Consider the following 22,666-nt stretch of genomic DNA (forward strand, 5'->3'; position numbering starts at 1 on the left):
TTGTTTTAACATCTATTTATTACCACCATAATATGAGAAATTTGGAAAATACAAAGATCAGCTTATTTATACGTCTGAAAATCTCAAGGAATAAGAAAAATATAAAAGAAAACAATTATGAGGTTATATTCTGTATCAGAAATTTCAAGAAAAGGGACAGTTTATACGCTGAGAGCTGGCAGGAAAGACGAAGACCTGAAACATGCAGAGAACTTTCACTATGTCAAATCTAATGCTGATCTATGAAGACAGGGGGCGCCAGTAGCATCAAGTGTGATTACAAACCTGCAGTGACGAACTGAAAAGAAAAGGTGGCGGTGATCTAACGCCCCCGTGTGGTTGCGATGGGAATAATAGTTTCCTGGGAAAACACAGAAGCTCCTCATAAAGTCCTGCAGCAAATCAAATCACTGCAGAAAACTCAACTTTCTTTATTTTTGATCATTTAGAAAGTGGTAAAATAAGACGTACTCTTTAAATTATGAATTTTATGTGTAGAAAAAAAAAAAAAACCACCGACACCATACCCACGACAATAACCCTTAATTTGAAGCAACCGAGAGATTGACGTTTGTCGAGTACATTTGGTTTGGAAGGTCAGGGCTGGTGGGTTCACACAAACAGAGCAGCAGTCCAGCCTCTCCCCCAGCTGGGGGTCAGGGGCGGTGTGAGGGGGGTGTGAGGGGGGCCTCAGGGCTAGTTTTAATAGCACCCTGCTGTGGAAGTTGCAGCTCCCCTTAAGCAGACTAGCCCCTCGGCCAGGTCCCTGCGCTCCGGCTCTGTTTGCTCCACAAGCTGCACCAGCCGACCTCCAACAGAACAGGTGAGCTCAGAGGCGGGCTCCGTGTTGAGAAGCACCAGGAAAATCCAGTGATACACATTTGAGTATGTGTGTGCACATGCGCATCTGATCCACAAAACTTTTTACATGCACAAAAAAAAAAAAGAAGAAAGAAAGGTACCCTAAAAACATTTTATGAGGATGAAAACCTTCTACGAGAGACCAGACTTCGACGTGTTTCTATCTGCTCATGATCAGGATCAGCCTAAAGTCTACTAAGAAGTTGGGCAGGGCTGGAGGGTGGAAGAGGGGTGATGGGTGGGGGGTTTGGGAGTGGGAGGAAGCAGTGAGGACAGGGACAGAAAAACAGGAGGGCAGAGAAGCGTCTAAGCGCGCTCTCCGCGGATACGACGGGCCAGCTGGATGTCTTTGGGCATGATGGTGACCCGCTTGGCGTGGATGGCGCACAGGTTGGTGTCCTCGAACAGGCCCACCAGGTAGGCCTCGCTGGCCTCCTGCGGGGACACAGAGCCAGAGCGCGGGTTAGCAGCACAACTTCCACCACGCAGCGTTCAGTCGCCGTTGCCTCGCTCACCTGCAGAGCTCCGATGGCAGCGCTCTGGAAGCGCAGGTCGGTCTTGAAGTCCTGAGCGATCTCCCTCACCAGGCGCTGGAACGGCAGCTTACGGATCAGCAGCTCTGTGGACTTCTGGTACCGACGGATCTCCCTGAGAGCCACGGTACCGGGCCTGGAACGACGACACAGGGTCGTCAGGAAGAGTCAGCTGGTTCTTGGGGGAGCGAAGGCAGAACCAGTTGTCTGTTCTGGGTTTTGTTATTTTCAGCTTGATCTGCTGGGTTCTCCATCAGAACCAAGCCTGGGTCTGGACTTCCCACTGCTAAATATGACTGATAAACAATAACTTTACTCATTACTCCACCTCTCAGACAAAGCGCTTACTGCTAATTAGAGTGGCGTTGTCCAAATGTTTTTGTTTTTCCTCTTAATTATGATAGCAAAAACCTATTATTTTTACCTGCTAATTAAAGAATAAATTTCACAAACTGATTTCTTTTTTGTCAGCAAACGCACCACACCCATGCGCAGGTCTCACTCTTCGCTGTGGAAGTTGTTGCTAATAACTCTTCCCAAAACTACAGATGAAAAAAATCAGCCGCAGAACTCTGACCTGGTTGCTATCAGCTACACACAACCTGTATTTCAGCAACAAGTCGATAATCAAAAGCTTTTAGTAGATGATAATAAATAAGCAAATAATAATAATAATAATATTGCATGTTTTATTAGATCACCTAGTAAATAGCATTCATTTAAAAAGGACCGAGTGAAGCTGGTTCAGTGCATGCTACCAAACAGTGATGTCACCAGTTTTGGGAAGCCATCCTCTTCCTGTAGGCGACTACACACACCTGTAACGATGGGGCTTCTTGACACCCCCAGTAGAGGGGGCGCTCTTGCGGGCGGCCTTGGTGGCCAGCTGCTTACGAGGAGCTTTTCCTCCAGTGGACTTACGAGCGGTCTGCTTGGTACGGGCCATGACGACAAAGTTTCACCTGGAAGGGAAAATGGAATCAATCAATTATTATCTATGGAATATGTTGTTCTCTACCAAGATCATTAACTCTTAATGCCTGAATTTGTGTCCAATTGAACAGAAAAAAAAAGTAATTTCACCATATAGTTAGGAGCAATCATTGATGTCCATCCATACGGTTGTAGTATTCACATACTCCCTGGTTGTATTCATAATGAAAGTCGTATAAAGTCAATTAGCTTCACAAGTTCATATGGGAGTAACAACGTACACAATTTAAATCCTTAGCAAATGTAACATCTGATGTGACCATTTAGTTTTGAACAAAGCTGAAGTCCAGTCTGAACTTTGTTCAGGAAATTCTCCACCCTTATTGAAGGACATTTCTCACCTTTTCTTTGTTGGTGCCATTTTGGGTTGGACTTTGTCAACACAACGCCATATAGACAGATCCCTCAAATCCTGTCTCATTTTTTCCCCTCCATTTTCCCCAAACATATGTAGGACAGGTCATTCATGTTGCCCTCTGTTGTCCAGTTTCCTCTTTATTTTTAAAGACCACGCAACAGACACAGCTAAACATGCTTTACAAACATCATCTTGCTGGGTGAAAATAGCTATTTTTCCCTCCATGTTACACCATTTTGTTACATCTTCTCAAGACTCTAAGAAGTAATTGCAAATGATGGGCCTTTGTGAGAGGATGCCGGTAACAAAAGCTCAGTGAGACACTTTTCAGGATTGTTTCTCTGGGTTGTTTACCGCTGCTGGATCCTAAGTGTAAAGCGTTTCGTTATTGCCAAAAACCCGTTTACCTACGCAGCTAAAGCTCAGAGTGAAATCATGTTCATCAGTGTTTTTATTTCCTCCAATTCCGCTGTTTAGTTTTGTTTTGTTTCTCCTTTCAGTTCCGACGTCTCCTAGGAACCCTCGGTGCACAATTTTTTGGCAGTTACCCAAAAACATCGTGCCCAACCAATCAAAACACTAAACCACAAACCCCTACTACCAATCACAATTTGAAACGGGCGAATGCAAGAAAATACACCAATCCGGTGAGGCCCAGCCGTGTTTGTGGACCAATAGCCTTTCAGATTGCATCGTTTGAAGGCGGAACGAACAGTTATAGCCCCGCCTCATACCGCAAGATTATGGCCGCAAACTGAAACGAACCAGCCTACCAATGTAGAGTCAACGAACAGGATGGAAACTTGAATGATTTTCTACCAAAACTAGAAACGTGGGCGCATTAAACTACCAACAAATTACAGGATATACATATAGGTATCAGAACACCAACAGAGTCGTGGGCGCGACGCTATATTAGAGAGGAAAGCTGAAAGTGGAGCAGCTAGCTCGGCGGTGGAAGTACTGAGCCGTTTTTCTCCGAGTCTGGGCATCGAGGCAGCTGCTTTTCGCCTCACCTCGGCGTCGAATTTAAACGCTTTATAAGCTCCTAAAACACACTCGCCCGTCCAATTCTAACACAAAACAATGGTGTATATTCTAACGTTTAAAAAGTATGTGGAAACGTTTACGTACCGGGGCTGAATTTTCGGCTTTTGCTTCGCAGCGTTTCAGTGTGTTGTGGTTGTGTGGCAGTGTCAGATATTTACTATCTCTCACACAATGGAAGCAGAGCGAGCAGGAGCAAAATGGCGCCGGTGTCAATCATCTTACTCCCACAATGCAATGCCAACATTTGTAAACACTGAAACTTTTTCACCTAAAACGTGGCGGAGAGGGTGGAAAAAAAAATCACAATTCAATAGAGTAAGCTTAATTTAGAAAATAATCGTGTTTTGATGACTAACGTTTTTCACAATTTCAAATGTCGTCCCAACAGGAAGTGTCGAAGTGCATAAAAGGCTCCTAAAAGCAACAATATTACAGTATGGCGATAAATAAGCAGATTGTAAACTTTTGAGTGAAGGATGGCGTAAAATGAGGTCTCTAGTAAAAAAAATGGGATGGGCATTTTTAAGGTTTAATATCCCCGTGTAAAACACAGAACAGGAAATAGTATATCCATATTTATCGCGTTGGTATTTAAAGCAGCTGAATGATTCATAAAACATCTGCACAGGATTAACAAACTGCTCACAAAGACTCAGCTTCAACTCAAGGGTTTTGCATTTTCATTTTTGTATGGTCTATGTGTGAAGTTGCTGTCAATTCTCACTCTTCCAGGGACTGTTAAAATTAAAACAAGGGATTGAGCCAGAATTTCCAGGTTATCCCGTTTTAACCTATTTTTCTGGAGTTTTTACTTTAGTAGTCGGGCATAAATTTCCATGATGGTTTATTCTGGGAAGTTTGGGCTTACTCCAGATGGCAGTTTGTCAAAATTTTGAGCATAACCCTGAAATCAGGGCAAATCTGGGTTTTCTGTTCCAGAAAGAGAGGCTAATCTAAGTAATCTCCTGTGAACCCCAAGGCTCTGTAACTCTCCACACACACACACACACACACACACACACACACACACACACACACACACACACACACACACACACACACACGAGACTGCTGGTTGGTGTGTTGATCTGTAAGAAATGTAGATGTCAAAATCTACATTAAAAATTGGATCTTAAACCATCTAATTAGGATTACACAGCTGTTCAAATTCATTTTTGCAGAGCTTTGTAATGTTACATGTGTATGGAGATTGAATTCATGTCTGCATGGATGAAATGGCAAAGTTTGTGTGTAGTCAGGCAGCAGTTTCATTTCAAGCAGCATTTCTCTTGTTTTGCAGCCGATATGTTTTCACAGAAGTTTGAAGGAATACTATGTGTAGCCCATATTGGTGTGCGACTCTTCTGGAATTTGATTGACCGACAATCCTCTCAAGGCTGCAGTTCTGCCTGTTCTGATGCACATTTTCCCCATCACATTTCTTCTGCCTTCCACTCAATTTTATGTCTATATGCTTGGATGCAGAACTCTGTGAAAAACCAGCTTCTTCAGTAGTGACTTTTCATGGCTTCCCCTCCTTGTGAAGGGTGTCCATACCCATTTTCTGGACACCTGTCCAGTCAGAAGTCTTCCTCATGATTGTAGATGACTCACCGTTTAATGTTTCAGGAAACCGTTGCAGGTGTTTTGAGTTAATTAGGATGTGATACCATGAGTTTCCACTGTATTCTATTTTTCTGAGATACTGAATTTTGTTTATCTACAAGCCTTGCGATAAACTAGCGACCTGTCCAGGGTGTACCCTGCCTCTCGCCCATTGAACTCTGGAGACAGGCACTAGCTCCTCTCCTGACCCCAGTGGGATAAGAGTGTAAGGAAATGGATGGATCGATGGATCTGCAAGCCATAATCAGTAAAATTACAAGAAACGCTTAGAATATATTCTCTATTTGTGATGATTCTAGATAATATATTTTTATGATAACTGGCAAGTACTATTTCACTTTTAATATCCATTTTATTTAGATGTACCTGTACATAATTAATCTGGTCTGGAAACATCTTGGTATCCCAAAGAATGAGCTGGAGTATGTTAGCAGAGCGTGGTGTGTATTAGGTACCAGGACCTGATGGTTCCCCAGCCCAACCGGAGACAGTGGAAAACAACAGAACCATCAATGAAGCTTTCTGTCCTTTTGCTAGAACTCTCCCACTGAATGAATGGCAATACAGGAGACAGAACATAATAAAAAAAACCATCAAGCTGAGCAATTCCTGAACACCTTTATTTATTTTATATCTGACTTTAGACTCCTCCAGTTTGAAATGAGTTTTTTCACATTCAAGTACACAGTGCCTTACTGTAACAGCCCATCTGAGAAGGTAGAGGCTTTAGATAAGGCAAGAGGGGCGAAACCTGCAAGCAATATAGAAGTTAAACTGTTACAGAGTACACCTGGATTTAAACGTATTGGGTTTATACTGTATGCCATCCATTATGCTGGCCCAGAGGGCCTTGTATTAGACTAATGGATGGATGTACTATACATCTATCTCTAGCCTGAAAACCATGGACCCACACTATCTGAAGAAAAGAAAGGTAGAAAGAAAACTAAAATATCTTAAAACTAAACCTGCTTTAAAGTGGTGAACATCATTTCTGTCGTTAACAGTATCAGTAAACAATGTACGATTCTCCAGGAACAAAATTTTAAGGCTCATTAACAAGTTGGTTTTCCCACAAAGCAGCAGCAACATTTTCATCATGTTGTATGAGAAGACATTGTTTCAGCTTTAATCAATTAGTCTAGTACCTGAAAGTACAATGAATAAAACAAAACAAAACAAAAACAACCATTTTAAACTTCAAAAGCTACAATTTTCATCCACTTTCCCATCTTTACCTCATATGTGCAACAACTGTGCCAAGTCTTTGGTCCCTCTTCCAACAGAAAACACACAAGTACTGAAAGATTCCAAAAAAGCCACTGAAAACAGTTTCGAGTAACGTTACCTTAAAAAATGGCACAGTAACAGAGAGAGTAAGACATTGATAACCACTGCAACAACCCAAGTGGCATCTTCCACTCATCAAAGCCAACATGGACACACAGAACCCTCTTCATGTGTTGGTACCAGGAGTGGGAGGGCGGATGTCCTTTTACGTTGTGCTGTAACATCCAGACAGAACACAACAAGAGATCTACACACAACTGATCATGAATTACTAAAATGCAAATCTTACTTCCAGTTGATTCTCATGCCCAGCTCCACACCTAAAAAACAGTCAACTAAAAATCCCTTTTTACTAGTGATTTCATTTGTAGAACATATATTTATATATATCTATATATATAGTATATATTTTACATTTTTGGGGTTCCTGCTAAAAGTACCTTACGTCTTTCTTATATACATTTATAATTGGCTACAGTCTCAGTCAGTCACAGTACTGTGACCTCATGGACAATAATTTCAGGTACATTCAGGACTCAGTAAAAAGCCTTGCAATATTCTTTACAATTCATAAAAAATACAGAAAAAGCAAAAATATGAGGGTTCTAGCAGTCCACTGTCCTGCAGAGTCTGCTCACCCAAACCTCAACAGTTTCTTCCCCTTCCCACCCAAACGCTTCATTCGGTACGGAGTTCTGTCTCGGGCCTCTGCAGGCCCAGCTCAGTCTGGATGAAGGCTCCCTGGCCCAGAGCCGTGGAGTAAGCCCTGCTGCTGGGGTTGGCAGGGTACGAGCTGGAGCCAGAGCCTGTGTGTTTTTGGACCGGGGCCTGAGGCTGAGGTACTGGGTGGTAATCATCCAGGTTGTCGTAGTGGGACTGCGTGGGTTTGTTGCTGTGTTTCTGGTAGCTGTAGTCCCTGTCCAGGTCTGCTTTGCTCTGGTTGAGGTGCTGCTCTTCTCGGATGCCGTGGGAACGCTCCGGTTTGCAACGTGCCAGTTGGTCCCGGGGCGGAAGCTCGTCAGTACCGTGGTAACCACCGGATGACTTCAGCTTGTCGTGGTGGTGGTGGTCAGAATCGGGACACTCGTACCGTGGCTGGAAGGGCTTCTTGGTGGGATGCTCCTGCCGGTGTTTGGACCTGCCGCCGTCGCCGCCCAGCTTGTCCTCTCCGCTCTCGTATTTGAGCTCGTGCCGACTGCTGTCCGACTGGTGAGACGCGGGAAGAGAGTGAGATGACTGGCATTTCTTGGAAACGCCTTGCTTGGAAACATCCGACTTGTCTCCACTGCCGTGGACATGCTTGTCTGTCTCCATGTAGACAAGCCCATCAGGGTCAGACACCATGTGTCTGGGAAGGTAGCGTCCATCTTTGCTCTCCACTGGAAGCAGCACAGCTTTACCAGGGTCAGACTTACTCCGCAGGTGCAAGGTTTCATACCCAGATATATCTGCTGGTGTGAAGAGGCCAACGTTGTCGTACTGCGAGAGGACAGGGCCTCTCAGCTTCAGCCTGGCCCTGCTCTCCCTGCGGATCGAGTGCATGCGAAGCCTCTCTGCCTCCTCCGGGTCCCATGGCAGGAACACGGCAGCTTCCTTGCTCCCGTGACCAGGAGGCATGTCTCTGCTGACAAAGCCGTGCTCTTTGCCAGGGGGCAGTCCGTGACGGGAGACGTAGTGGTAACCAGCTGCCTTCCCGCCAGGTCGGCCTCCGGCAGCGCCGGCGTCCCGGCCTCCGTAGGAGTGAAAGTGCCTAACTCGGATTGTGCCGTAAGGGTCAATGTCGTAGAAAGGCGACTCCAACGGGACAGAGCCAGAGTATGGGCTGTAGCGGTACTGCACCCGGCCGTTCTCAAAGTACGGCTGCAGCTGGGTGACATGGTAGTCGGTCTGGGATGACTGTTGCGGAGGCTGCTGGTACGCCTTGCACTGATAAACGGGCCGATGATGGAAGAACATGTCGTCTTCCGGCGGAACTTCCGTCCTCTGGATGGGGACAGAGCGAATGGTGGGCGGGACGTGGAAGGAGTGGACTCTGCGGATGGTGGGATAGCCGTGGGTTCTGTCGTGGCTGTAGCCCTGGTGATCCGGCCCCGGGGAGACGTGCACTCCCCGGGGGGTTCCTCTCAGCTTCATGGAGTGGTGGTAGGACCTGGGACCTAAGGTGCTGTACCTGTTGTCTGCTCGGGCACTGTAGGTTATCTGAGGCTCCGACTTGGACACGTAGGAGTGCGGGGCGACACTGTCCGGGCGGTAATGATGAGGAACAGGCCTCTGGTGGTAGTACGCCGCTCCTGGGGCTTCGATAAGGATGGGCTCTCCTTTAACATGGTAAATGTAGGCTGGCTGGTGAGAGGAGGGTTTCCGTGGAGACAGAGGATGATGGGAAAGACCCTCTGTCAGGTGGCTAGCCGTAGGGCCTTCCCTGAACATCTCGTAGGAAGCTTCACTCTGACTAAGTGCTGCTGTGGCCAGTTTGCTCTCCAAGGTGCGAACTGGGGGAACAGGAGGAGTGGGTCCATAAGAGTCATTGTGTTTGGCTGGTTCTTTGCACGGCTGTACGGGTTTGATGGCTTCCCACGGCTTCTCAACAGGTTCCGCCGAGGTGGGTGCTATTCTGGCACTGGCTTTAGATGGGTGGGCCTGGGGATGGGGGTGGGCCTGGGCATGGGGGTGGGCCTGGGGATGGGGGTGGGCCTGGGCATGGGGGTGGGCCTGGGAAGCTGAGTGAGGCTGCGGTGGAAGACGAGGCTGTGTGTGAACTTGGTTGTGCAGCAGAGTCTGAGGCTGGTTCTGAGGAAGCGAGACTGGCTGCCTGATGGGTTTCTGAGCTGTTGGAGGAGGTTGCTCTGATGGTTTGGGAAGGATTGGAGCTGACGCACAATCCTCAGCTTTCATCTGACGATTCAAAGAACAGAAAAAAAAGACAAGTTAGGATTTGTTCCAGTTGGGAAAAGTCAAACAAACCTGATCTATATACTGTCCTGAGTTGCAGTGCCTTGAAAAAGTCATCATACACACAGTCATCACACCTGGTGATGGCAGCATAAGCTAACTAAAGGGCAATCCTGGAGAAAAACCTGTTGGTGTCTGCAAATGAACTGGGACTGGGGTAGAGAACAACTTTCCAGCATGATAATTATTCTAAACATGCAGCCAGAGGCACAACAGAATAGTTTAAGTCATACATGTCAAAGCGGTCAAAGTAAATTTAATTGAGAATATGGCACCTAATTACAGCTGTAATTGTAGAGAAAGGTGGCTCAAAAGTATTAAACCTGAGGGGGCTGAACAGAAATGCATACCATACCTCTCAGATTTTATTTTGTAAGAAGCTTGAATGTTCTGCTGAGAACACTGATTTATAAAAGGTAGATACTTGACACTTCCCACATGTATGGATCAACTGAGAAGTTTGCGACAGAAAAGATAATCGCTTTTAATAGATATACCATGTTGTTGTATTTATTTCCCTTCAGCAGACCCTGACATGCAAAAACAGAGTCCACTATGTGAGGATTTTTCTTTACAAACACTCCAAGCTGCTGCTGTACTTGGAGACTTTCTGCTGACTGGAAGTCTCTGAGCGGTTTGTTGTGTTATGCTTTTATCATGTAAAGTACTTTGAACTTCCTTTTCTTCTGAGATGCGCTATGCAAATAAACATAAGTCAGCTAAAAGTCTCCACTGTGCCTTGAACACACCAGGTGTAAACATCTGTCAATTGTCAGCCTGACTTCAGGTATTGTTTAGACTATCTGACATCAAATTCAGCTTAGACATTTTTTGTCAGCAAGTCTCTATTATGCAACAAAGTTTAGCTCTTTGTTTATCATATATGCTGTAGTTTGGGATCATGGCAGAGTGATAGAGGAGTGGGGCTAACATTTACCTCAGCAGAACCAGGTTGCTGTAGAACCCTCTCGTCTTTGCTGCCGCCTCTCGGGGTCGTGGCTGCAGCAGCACCAGATGAGCTGCTGTGACCGGCGGCCTGTCTGGAGATCTGCTGCTGTCGTTCAGGACTCTTCCTGGTTGGAGAGGTCAGGCTGGTTGAAGTGGGAACTTGGGCACATTTATAAGGCGGAGTGCTTGGCGGGGTGGATTCAGTCTCTGGCTGAGTTCTGGACTGGGCTGTAGCAGAACTGTCTGATGGCTTAGTGGTGGTGCTGGTGAACTGTGATGGCGGCAGGCTGGTTGGTGGGCTGGAAGTGGTTCGATCATGTGAGCTGGTGATAGCAGTAGCAGAAGTAACGCTTGGTGGTGGAGAACTTATTGCTCCCTCTCCTTCCTCAGACGCAGTGTGGGCCGGTGGAGCTGGTGGACGGGACGATTCTGGAACGTGTGAGACCTGCGGTTGGACAGAGGACACCAGCGTGGGGGGCCCAGAGGACTGGGGCTGAGACTGAACGGAGACCTGCTGGGCTGACTCGGCCAGAGCTAGGGCCAACATGCGGGCAGCGTTTTTAGGGGGTGGAGGGGGAGGTGGGGCAGTAGAGCTGAGGGAACGAGGGGGGAGGTCCTTTGAAGAGTCTGGAGTGAGGACTCCTACCAGGAAGACAAGAACAGAAGGGATGTGCAGCTGAATCATCAAGAAGCAACAGAGCAGAGTGTGAAGGTGACAGCAGGGAGGAAGGTTCAAGACAAGGAGGTGGGGGATGTTGAGCATGGGGCTTTGGTAAGGTAGCGAGAGATTCAGGTTAAACCACTAAAAACACTAATACTGTGTTCAGACCGAACGCATTCTGCCTGTCAAAAACGCGCCCAACACCTCAAGTTGGTTGCTTGATATGGAGTCTCAAAATGGCTCTGGAACCAAAGCTGGGGAGGGGGGCTCTAGACTTTTAACTTTTTTTTCCCTCTCCCGGTCTCTTTGTACAATGGCGGATGAAATATTGAGAGTGTCTTGGGTTTATTTACAGAAAGTAGGAGAATGCTGTCGTCGGCCGCCTCTGCGCCGTGTTTAATTTCACCTGATAATTCAAAGGTGTTGAGAGTTTCACGACCTATCTGTGCGCTGGTCGCTTTCAGCACTACTTTTGTCTCACCCAAGCTCAGTTTGACGATCTGCTGACCTGCATTATTGCCTACATCTCCTGGCAGGACACTAACTACAGGCCACCATGTCTTATTGCATCCAGCTGCAAAAGTTCAGATCTTGTAACTCCAGCATTGGATACACGTCAAACACTCAAAACGCTTCAAACGCGCAGCACCAGATGAGACTTCTCAACGCACCTTAGACAAGCGTCCAATTGGGCTCAAATTGCGTTTGGTCTGAACACATCATGAAACGGTAAAAAGAGAAGCACGCATCAGACTACAGAGATCCTTTTTCTTCTTCTTACCTTGATGCTCCTGGCTGGTGGTTACCGGTTCCTGCTCCACTGCTTCCTCTCCTACAAGGTCCTTACTGTCCAACGAGTCAAAGGTCGCCAGCTTAAAGTGCAGCTCCTTCTGGAAAGCTTCAGTGAGTGATGACTCGGCCCCCCTAAGCAGCACACTGCCCATCAGGGGAGGAGACTCCTTGGGCATTGGAGGAGGAGATAAATGTTGCTTAGAGATGGGCTGTCCAGCTCCGTTTCTGTCAGGAATCTCTGGGGAGAAAAGCTCTAACGTAGCAAATGGAGTCAAACTGGTGGCTTTCCCACATTTAATAGGTGACACAGCCTGCATGGGCTTATCAGTGTAGGAGTAAGATGTGGTCAGCTTCTTGCTTTCTGCCTTCTCTGCAGCAGCCATGCTGCAGTCTGCAGACAACAGCGGGGAGGTCACGCTGCCTGGGAAGGAGGCGGTGATGAGGTCGGAGGCGTTGCTCTTGGGGCTCCTCTTTAACGTGGAGCTTTCGGCGCCAGTTGAGGAGTCATCCAAGGGGAAGGCAAAGGTGGTGTCTGGCACGCTGCACTGAAAAGACATGGGGTCGAAGTCTAACGAGGCCATGCCGATGTCCGGTGGGCTCAGGTCCACGTCTTCGCCCGCCGAGCGGGGCGGCGAGATCAGGGCGGGGACGCAGATGGGCCCTTCGTCTCCGTCGCTGTCCTCCGTGGCGTCGAGGTTGTCGTAGGAGTTGCATTGCTGTCGGCTGTCCAGCAGTTCTCCGTTGAAGGAGGCCGACAGAGCGTCGCTGCTGGAGCGAGGACGGCGAGGACGGTACACCTTTGACTCCCCTAGAGGAGGACAAGAAGCTACAGTGAGATCACAGTAGAGATGTCAGTGTTTCAGTGTCTCGCGATTTGATTCCGATTTTTAGGGTCATAATTTTTGGATTCAGAAACAATCCAGAAATCCTGCTTGAATTATGAACGAACAAGGACAAATAGAAAATGAATTTAAAACAAGTCTGTAAGGTTCCATACTGTATCAAATGTCATCAATTTATATTTGAACTAAAATACGTTTGTGCACAAAATCCTGTAATTTAAGTAACCAGCATTGTGTTAGCTTAGCTCCCAAAAATATATCAAAGAATTATTCAAACTATAAAAATTGTGCAGACTGAAATTGAGTTTTGAGCATTTTGACTCAGAATTCCCACGATGAGGAATTGTAATTTTTTTTCTGCATCTCTAGACAAACACAAGGATTTTGAGTCAAAATGCACCAGAGGGCCTATAAATAATTACCTTCAACATTGTGCAGTGAACTCAGTGACTCCTCGCTTTTAGCTGACCTTAACGTGGCCGTGTCGCCTCGGCCTCCTGAAACGTCACACAGTGTTTCTAAATGCACAGTTCTGGGTTCCTGCAGGCAGTCGCCGTTTGGTTAAAGCGCTACAGACTCACCAGGGAGAGCCATGGCTTTCAACTCACTGGGTTCACTGGGGTTGCGTTGCAGCTTACGCTTGGACAGAGAAGACGATTTGCCGAGGTTGAAGAAAGAGCGCCAGCTTCCCACAGGAGACTTTTTGGATTTGATAGGGGGTCTTTTCCTGTAGAGCATTACCAAACATTACGATAGTGCATACAGATTTTTAAAGTATCCATTCTGAGCTATGTGGGATGTGGGAGTTAAATATTCACAAAGCTTCCAGCAGAGGGAGACAGAGTACAGGTTTTTATCACTTTATTCCAAATTGTGACTGTTTCATGAAGCACTGACATGACAAACCTCTCAGTGGGAAACTCGATGACTGTGTGGAACTTCCCCTGCAGGGCGGCTGGACCCTCGCCCACCTCGATGTACTTGCTGTCTTCAGTCACCGGAGAGTTGATCTGCGCCTGAGTCCTGGCCTGGGCCTCCTCCAGGCTCAGAAGTTTGGTGGAAGGTGATGAAACCAGCAGGGATTTAGGTCGAGATAGAGAGTTGTGTCCTGGTGACGTAGTTACAGGAAATGAATGGCGGTAATGTAGACGTGGAGCCTGCAGCACGTGCAGCAGTGAGATGTTTGTGTGTACCTGTGCCCTCTCTGATCAGGGAGCTGAGTTTGGTGCTGAAGAGCACATCAACGTGGTTGAGGATGAACTCCACTACTACAGACTGAATTCGTACTTCCATGAAGGCTGCTGTGCCGCTGAAGCAGGCAGATTCAATCTGCTTTGACCTGAATCGACAGAGTACAGAATAGGCTTGTTTTAATAAAGAACTACAGAAATAGAAGCCTGAGCACTTCCTTTCAAAAGCATTCACTTGTTCTGCGTATTGTGACACAAGGACATAACGCAGGCTGTTTATTGTTGCTATGTGTTCATCCAGGAGTAGTTTTTCACTATCCACACATTAATAAATAATTACTGCATTCTGTATTAAAATAATTAAATGTTTTAACCTCCCTCCAACTAATTAAACCTGATGCAGTGTTGTCATCTCGTTTGGATTGATTATTGTTAGCTGAAACTCTTGGCTGACTCTGCAAATATGTTACATGGTACACAATCAAAAGAGATTGTGTTGTTGATGCTGCAACATTTAATTAAAGATCTGCAACATAAAACAGCTCAGTTTAGTGGTACAGTTGCTACAGTCTATCTACATGTATCACAATGGAAAAGAAAATCAACCGATGGTTAAATATAGCACACATCCCCTCTGTTTTATAGAATATGCAGCCAACAGATTCCTGAATAAACACTGTTACTAAATATCCTCAAAACGAAACAATTTGGTGACTTTAAAACTGAAGAACAACTGAACCCCCCCCCCCCCCCCCCAAAAAAAAAAAAAAAAAAAAACTTTACACTGTCATGTATTTAGCACAACATTAAAAACCCTGAGGAAGGTAGTGAACATGATGCCCCTTACCGTAGCAGGTTGGGCGCCCAGACAATGGCCAGGTTCTTTGTGTGCATGTTGGTGATGTAGCTGAACGCTGCCAGGCGGGACAGGTGTCTCATGAGGAACTCCAGGGTCCTGGAAATCCAATAATAATGGCCAGAGAGTCAGCTGGGAATGTTAAAACTAATGATCCATGCAGTCATTTCTTAACCACTGTACCTACTAGATTTAGGGATTAGTAAGTCCCTGAATCTAAGGACTTACTAGATTTAGGGACAGCAAACATGAACAAGTTCAATGTAGCTTTAACAATGCTTTTTCTTAAGCTGCCAACAGATGGCAGTATGCTGCCACACTGACCTGTAATGAGGCGGAGGAAGCTGCTGAATGACATCATGAATTTTGATGAGTCGCTCTTCATCCGTTGCTGCTGATACAGCCTCCTTCACAATGAAACCAAGGCCAGAGATGAATGGCAGGAGGGGACAATATTAAACACATTGTTACTCTTTGCTGCTATAAAAGCCCCTGAGTGGAGTTAGCAACCACAGAAGCCCCCATCGCCCCCTGTGCAGCCATGGCAACCAGAAAACATTTACCTCGGCCTCAGGGACGGCTCTGTTGTGCTTGGAGGAGGTTTTTATTCCAAGTCACAAAGTGTGGCTTGCAGCATTTCTAACGACAGGGCGTGTCAGGTAAAATGTTAATATTTTGGGGTTTTCTGTGGCTTAAAATGTCATCACTTATGAAGAATTTCACAGCTTTTTTTAAAAACAAAAATTACAAACAATTGTACAGCAAGAAGAGTTACAGCTAGTCTGACAAGAGGGAGGGAAGGCCAAAGACAGTCCTGTTACACCCTGGAGGAAGAAAACTTTGCACCAAGTGACAATAACTTTCTAAGCACACATAAGGAGAAGTGTTTTGCTTACAGAGAATTTCTCATAGAGCTGGTAGGTGAGCAGCGGGTTGGGCAGCTCTCTGAAGTACAGCTTGCACAGCGAGCCGACGCAGTGGATGTCCTGGATGTAAACATCTTTGGTCAGGTCAGGTATCTGCTCCGAGTCAAACTCATGCCTGATGACAGAGACAGAAAGAACAAAGCACCAGTCAACACGCTAATACGACAGAAAAATTAATCTGTGAATCATTTATGAATCTGGGAGGATCTGTGGAAGATAAAAACTGCAACACACTTTCCATTCCAGGATTTCATGCTTTGCCAAACTTAAATTTAAAAAAATATTCTGGATGTTTGAGAGCAAAGAAATGTATCTAGTTGTTCTACAGATCCTGAAACAACACGATACAAAGTTCACCTTCCAATCCAGGAATGTGATAAAAAAAGAACTGTTTATTAATGTAGTTCATTCTTTGGCTAAATTAGCTCTGCTTAAATATCTACTTAGATTTGTTAGATACAGCTCCTTAAAGCACAGTTTGTACATGTTTGATATTTTTATTAGTTTTAAAACTGGGTTTCTGGGTTAAGAACCATACTGCGATTTATAAAGCTCTACATCCATAAAAGCAATGAAAGCCCTGAGCATTGATGTTTATTATGGGTTTTTCACTTAGTAACTCTGTGTTATTTTAGAATACGATTTTCTGCTTAAAAATGTTATTTAATTTCAATCATTTTTAAATAAATATGATTAAATCCTAAAGCATAGAGAAAAAAAACTAATTCCGGGGAGGAAAAACGGTGTCCTAAAACAAATAGATTTGATAAACTGACCAATAAATTTGATGAAAATTCAGATTAAGCCTCAACGATTCAGACAAAACATGTAGGAATGTTTTAATCAGACTCGGAAAATGACGACAACGACTTGCAGACCTTTCTGCGTAGAAAACCTGTGAATAATTACTTGTCTCTTATGGATGCCATTTTATGGCTTCAGGAAATGAAAAAGAGACAATGAATTAAAACAAAAACACCACAAGTATTTCCTCAAAATGAACAAAATCAAAGGAGATCCGCTCATGCTTTCAGCGGTCCAATAATAAACATCAGAAATGAAAATCTAAACAAGAGCACAGAATATGCAAACTTGCCACTGTTCAGACACGTTTACAGTCCAATCGCTACTCTTGAGTCGACGCCAATAAGAAGGAAACACCAAGGAATGAACCAGCACAAAGTGAGTTTACTGAAAGCTGGCAGCTGGACCATCAAACTTAAAGCAGGAATCTTTTCTGCACGGTAGCACACAGAGCTTTGCTCCTGGAAACTTTATGACATAAAACTCTGCCTCCTATCAGCATGACAGATTTTACATTGCCATCTATGTAGCAATTAGAAAGTCACAACTTCTCTGGTGCAGCCTGGAGGTCTTAGCATCGCTTTCTGAGCTCAAACTCCGTTCAGCAGGAAATGTCTCCTTACCGCAATTTCTGGATATTTGAAGCAATCCCAGAGAGGCGGTAAATGCCGTCCACCACGCCGTGCTTCTCGATGAACTCTGTACAGCTCTTGAGGACTTGGGGCACTGCCAACACAGAACAGAAGACCAGCATGTCATCCATTTTCAATCAGTTTTGTCTGATTTGAGCACTACAGTTCCATGAACAGAGAGCCCTGCAGTTGAAGGTTGAGTAGGGAATCAACAGGCTGGTGGAAAACGTCTGCAGGCTCTTAACGTAACGCAGTTTGAAAAGAAAAGGGGAGACTACTTTTTAAATAAAAAATATCCTCATGTAATGTAATGTTGCATGTTTCCATGAGACAATTCGACACACACAGAGCGTTAAAGCGCCTGGTGTGTGACTGCATACCGGGAACGAAAAAAAAACCTTTAACAAAGTTCCTCCGTTCTGCTTCAGCTACTGTGAATCACACAGACATGTTAGTTTTCTACATGTGCTCACTGTTTATAGAAGACATAAAGTAAGAGTGTGTGTGTGTGCAGCAGAGTTTCCAGACCTCCCACCAACACACACCAGTCAGAGGAGGACAGAATGAGATGTTGAGGGGAGCAGCTGTTCTGACTAACTCCACACAGCCGCAGAGCAAACACGAAACCAGGAAGAGTTTCTCCAGAGGATGGACGGACTCAGCTCATTTACCCAAAGACGACAACAACAACAAACTAAAGAAAATCGGCTCTGAGGTGTTTGGCAGTAGAGCAGCAGAAGCAGGTTCTTCTGGGTGCAGTGGGTTGTTGGGAAGGGTTCTGGTGAATCAGACTTGTTTTTGGAATTTGGGTCGTTTGACAAACACTTTAGACTCCTGTTGTGCTCTTTGGGCTGCGTTTCTCCTGCACAGCTTTCACAGCAGGTTAAGGTGCAACGTGGGGCGTAAATGCATTAAAAGATGCAAAACAAATAATTAAATTCCTTTTTTTAAACAAGAAAAAAATGTTACTGCCAAAATCGCAGCAACACAGCTTTCCTTTAATGAATGTTTGTGACTGTAGCAAATCACAAACATGCTGCTAAATAATTACTTCTAACATGTGAAAGCTCAGCTCTTTCTGCTGGACTTACAGTGTAATGCTGATCTGTTTGTGTTTCAGATTAACCAATTGATAATTTGACAGCAAAAGGTGCTTAATACGAGATGATTTAGTGGAAAGTGAACCAGATGAAGCAAAAACTATGCCAACTGATGAGTTTTTGGTAAAACATATTTACAAAGAAATATATATATTTTAATCTTACATGCAAAGTGTAAACAGTTTTGTACAGTTTTGGCTTAATTACTCCTTTGAGTGTGTTGTTTTTTCAGCAAATGGCATTTTTTGAGTCTGTAATCCAGCTAACGGTTAATCGATTACTAAATTAGTTGACGATTATTTTAATAGTCACAATTAATCTGATTAATCACTTCAGCCCTAATTTGGAAAGCCAAAACTAACTAAATTTAGGCTAAACTAAACCTAAACCAGGCTCTGATGGTGTGAGTAGAGTCTGGACTTCATTTTGCTCCTCGGCTCACCTGAGGAAAGCTCACACAGTCGGTGCCCAATGAATGTAAATATTGGTTCTCCTGCAGCAGAGAGAGACGGGGAAGCTGATGTGTACTTAGATGATGTGTATTATATTAACTGCAAGTAAACATCTCCATCCCCAGGGAGCATTTTGTGCAGTTAAGCCTCCCTTAACCCGAGCTCTTAGCTTAAAGCTGAACGGATTCTCTCTGCTGATTCACTCAGTGTCTCTGTGTTAACCAAAGCACAGAAATACTCGTTTGAATGCAAAAAACTGGAAGTGTTCAATTAAAAAAAGCATTACCATCATGTCCTGAGTTGAGGAGGTGCTCTCCCAGGTCACAGCCGAACACCCTTTCCCGGAGGATCCCTCGCTGCTTCAGCTTTTGCTTGGTGGGCCTGGACTTCATGAAGGAGCGCAAGAAGGTGATCAGTTTGCCGTGCTTCTTAGAAACTGAGACAGGAAGGAAGACAGAAAAAAGACGCGTTAGGTGATGAGAATGGTTGTTTACTGTGGGCTGTACACAGACTCTCACATTGATCCATGCAGGGGAGTGAAACCCCAAACTGGTCAAAGCTGCCCTATTGTGTGTTTGAGTTTCCATTCTCATGCTAAGTCGCTCTTTATGCGCGTGCGGTCTCGGATCCCGCCTCCCAGGCGACAACAAAGGAATCTTCCACGGAACACCTTCCTGAACACCAGATAGCCCATCGGAGGAACGTCACGAGCTCGTTCTTCGTCTCTGGAGAAATGTGGGAAAGGCTATCAAGTTCACCAAACAAACAAAAAAGCCGTCCGCTTCTCAAGACGGTTTCAAAGTCTTCCAGTTATCCACCAGTAAGAGGACAGCAGCAAACTCTGGTCCTGTTTGTTTGACCCCAGAACTACAGAATCGTTTTGGGCTCAGCGTTCTGCGCAGCATAACTTGCCACCGGCTCCGTTTCCGCTCTCTATCACAGCCACCGCTTCAGAGAGGACATTCATGTCTGATATCATCCCATCTCGTTATTCCATTATTCTGTTAAAGCATTACAACATCTGGAAGTTATTAATTTATATGTTCATTCTAAGTAACTCTGAAACTGCTGTATAAGTTTTGGCCACCATTTCCTGTCTTAATGGAAAAACTGCTGTGGTACCGAAAACCTGAAAAAAGGAATCTAATCACATAAAAGCCGACTATTGTGGGAGTTGCTCTTGTTCTCTGCTGCAAGGCGATGTGGCGCTTCGCTGAGTTCAGATAAACAGGACTTAGTGTAAGCAAAGTTTGTATTTGTTCTTCATCTCAGGCTGGAAGCTTTAAGTTAACGTAAGAACACAAAAGTGTTGTCTGAACTTTTTTAAGCTGGAGTCTGAAAACCTGATAGCTCAACTTTCCTACAGAAAACAACAGCGTGTGGAAACTGCTAATGAGGTTATTGCTAGTTTGAGGATTAGCGAGGTGTACGTGGAAACCACAAAGAGAACAAGGAGCTGTTTACTCAGGCAGCCACAACAATTAGCTGAAACCTGATAAGTTACATTCGAAGCATGTTTCTTCACCGTCTGCAGACTAAACTTCTCTTGTTTCAGGTCAGTTAGGATTCTATTCACTAAATACCACAACATTTGACCCAAGTCTTGTAGACTGAAAGGCTATGCTAATGAATAGTAAGGAAATTCTGAATTAAAAAAAACAAACAAAAAAAAAAAAACTCAGTTTCTTTGTTCTCCTATTTAGCAAATGGAAATGTTGGTAATCCTAATAGAACTGAAATGACATTAGTTTAGTCTTCTATGTCAATGTGAAAAAAACAAAAAAACAAAATAGAGTTTTGATCCTTTTCATATGGCAAACTAAGGATAATTTAATATAGGAACTCAAATCATTTTCTTTCTCCATTTTGAAACGTTTGTCAAATTCTTTAACTGCAGAGATTTCTGGTTCAGTAAATCTGAGCTTTTTCCTTTTCAACATGTTAAAAAGGATGTAAAAGAATACATATATACGGTAGTAGTGGTTTTACTTTTAGATACTTGTTCTATTCAATGATTTTCCTGGATCTGTGGATATTTAGTGATTTGGAGAGAAAAACATCTGCAAACTATGGCCTGGTTTTTCTGAAACTATTGTATTATTTATACACATTTTATTGGCAAGTCCTTCAATTTTGAATTTATCAAAATCAGAAACAAACATTTTATGTTCATACACAATACTGAGAGAGACACTGGAAACGGCTAGAATCAGGATCAGAAGTTCTGAGCTTTATAAAATCAGTTATGTGTCTATAAATTTGGGGAAAAAACTGCAGTCAAGACTGTGATTAAAAATAACAGCCCACAGCCTTGATAAGAAAATGCCCAATTACTATAATAAAAACATTTTTAAACATAAAATTCATGAAACGATTGCAAAATCTTCACAGTTATTGAATATTTGAAATTACTAAAGTAAATACTGTTGACTTTATAATTCTTTCCCTCCTCCCAGTGAGAAAAGTCACATCTGAAAACTCCTCTAGACTCCTGATTGTGTTGCAAAGCAGCAGAGTCAGCTCCTACTCTTCAGCCAGCCTCTGCAGAGTCATGCACACACACACACACACACGCACGCACACACACATACACACACGCACGCACACACACATACACACAAAAAACAATATCTCCCACATCAGGGAAGCGTGGAGCTCCAAGTTTCCCCCCTGGAAGAAATTCCTTCTGTGCTACTGGATGAACCGGGAACTGCTGATGCAGCTAACTCTACTCACTGTCGAGGCATCAAAAAAGGCTTTCAGTGTCACTGCCACATATGGCAGGAGGAGAAGCTGATGGTGCAACGGTACAGGCTCACGCTGACATGTCACTGACTGAGAGGACAACACGGAGATGAGTTCAGTGACAGACATGCCACAGAAGCTGGACTGAGACTCCCATCTGCTTGTTGTCACAGAGGATGACAGCCATAAAGGTCCAAGACAGCAGCAGGGTGAAAGGCTGGGAGAAACAATTAATTACAGCATGCACAGTGTTCGTACACAGAGGATTTCTGCTGGGTTGAGTGTATACACAAAGAGAAGATTCTGGAGCAAAGAGTTGAAAGGAAACTTTCAACTCTAAAAATAAAAACGAAAGTTTCAACCGATTTCTAAAACCTCCTGGCAGTCCAGTGACCGACTTTTGGACTTTTAAGAGTTAGAAGACTCCCAACAATCCAAATCTACTCTGAATAATACAGCATTCTTTTTCTCCTGCTAATACGGGTTTATTACAAACCGGTGGGACAGAGTGGTTATTGTTTGCAAACATCATAAAATCACTTTGGCAATGTGAGACTCCAGAAGGTACCGGGGGGACTCGCTTATTTACAGAAAGAGTCATGGAAGCCAGCAGCCTGAACCGCTTTCTTCCCTAAACCGAGGCAGGACAAAGCCAAACACAAGGCGCTGATTATAAAACCTGAAGAAGTTGAGCAGATTACACACGAAGCTCTTAGCTGACTGCATGTTGAATCAGCATTTACAATGAATCACCAGTATCTCTTAAGAAACCAGACTTAATGACAACAATATTCTTTCCTAACCTAATTTCTCTACGTCATACGACCTGGAAGTCTGCAGCAGTCAGACTAAAGGACAACTCAACAGCTGTGAAACAGAGACAGGACCAAAGCAAGCAGAGTCTGAGTAGAGGTCAGGGCCGGTCCAAAGCTTTTTGGGGCCCCAAGCAGATTTTAATTTAGGGGTCCCTCCTACCAGCATGTCGACACCAGATGTTGCTAAGATGAACGTTTATCTATCTGTGTAGCATTCCAACTATCGCTAGCGTCATTTGT

The 22,666-nt window shown here is 44.5% G+C and overlaps 2 protein-coding genes across 4 annotated transcripts in view; both read right to left on the reverse strand.

Moving 5' to 3' along the window:
- Nucleotides 1-4,018, reverse strand: h3f3c (H3 histone, family 3C). Its single transcript, XM_014986450.2, has 4 exons — nt 3,880-4,018; nt 2,213-2,356; nt 1,377-1,530; nt 1-1,296 (listed from the first exon to the last, which is right to left on the reverse strand). Exons 2-4 carry the CDS (start codon nt 2,338-2,340, stop codon nt 1,168-1,170), a joined length of 411 nt encoding a protein of 136 aa, XP_014841936.1. The 5' UTR covers nt 2,341-2,356; nt 3,880-4,018; the 3' UTR covers nt 1-1,167.
- Nucleotides 4,019-6,020: 2,002 nt separating this feature from the next.
- The window catches only part of arhgap32b (Rho GTPase activating protein 32b), a 91,017-nt gene continuing 74,371 nt past the window's right edge, over nt 6,021-22,666 (reverse strand). For all 3 annotated transcript variants that reach the window (XM_088012326.1, XM_088012327.1, XM_088012325.1), the window contains 12 exons: nt 19,153-19,302; nt 17,306-17,408; nt 15,849-15,993; nt 15,277-15,359; nt 14,944-15,051; nt 14,100-14,245; nt 13,813-14,014; nt 13,488-13,633; nt 13,329-13,403; nt 12,054-12,872; nt 10,601-11,253; nt 6,021-9,606 (listed from right to left, as the gene is read on the reverse strand). In XM_088012326.1, coding sequence (XP_087868452.1) covers nt 7,390-9,606; nt 10,601-11,253; nt 12,054-12,872; nt 13,329-13,403; nt 13,488-13,633; nt 13,813-14,014; nt 14,100-14,245; nt 14,944-15,051; nt 15,277-15,359; nt 15,849-15,993; nt 17,306-17,408; nt 19,153-19,302 — 4,847 coding nt within the window. In that variant the 3' untranslated portion in view covers nt 6,021-7,389. The remainder of the gene's footprint in view (nt 9,607-10,600; nt 11,254-12,053; nt 12,873-13,328; nt 13,404-13,487; nt 13,634-13,812; nt 14,015-14,099; nt 14,246-14,943; nt 15,052-15,276; nt 15,360-15,848; nt 15,994-17,305; nt 17,409-19,152; nt 19,303-22,666) is intronic.

This window comes from Poecilia mexicana, unplaced genomic scaffold, assembly GCF_051168715.1.
Source record: "Poecilia mexicana isolate PSO_F unplaced genomic scaffold, ASM5116871v1 scaffold_14, whole genome shotgun sequence".
NCBI classification, from domain to species: domain Eukaryota; kingdom Metazoa; phylum Chordata; class Actinopteri; order Cyprinodontiformes; family Poeciliidae; genus Poecilia; species Poecilia mexicana.

Coding starts and splice junctions, on each gene's coding strand:
- h3f3c (XM_014986450.2), bottom strand. CDS start 2,340: ATGGCCCGTACCAAGCAGACCGCTCGTAAGTCCACTGGAGGAAAAGCT. Junction 1,531..2,212: donor AAGAAGCCCCATCGTTACAG/GTGTGTGTAGTC, acceptor TCGTCGTTCCAG/GCCCGGTACCGTGGCTCTCA. Junction 1,297..1,376: donor CTGCCATCGGAGCTCTGCAG/GTGAGCGAGGCA, acceptor GTGTCCCCGCAG/GAGGCCAGCGAGGCCTACCT.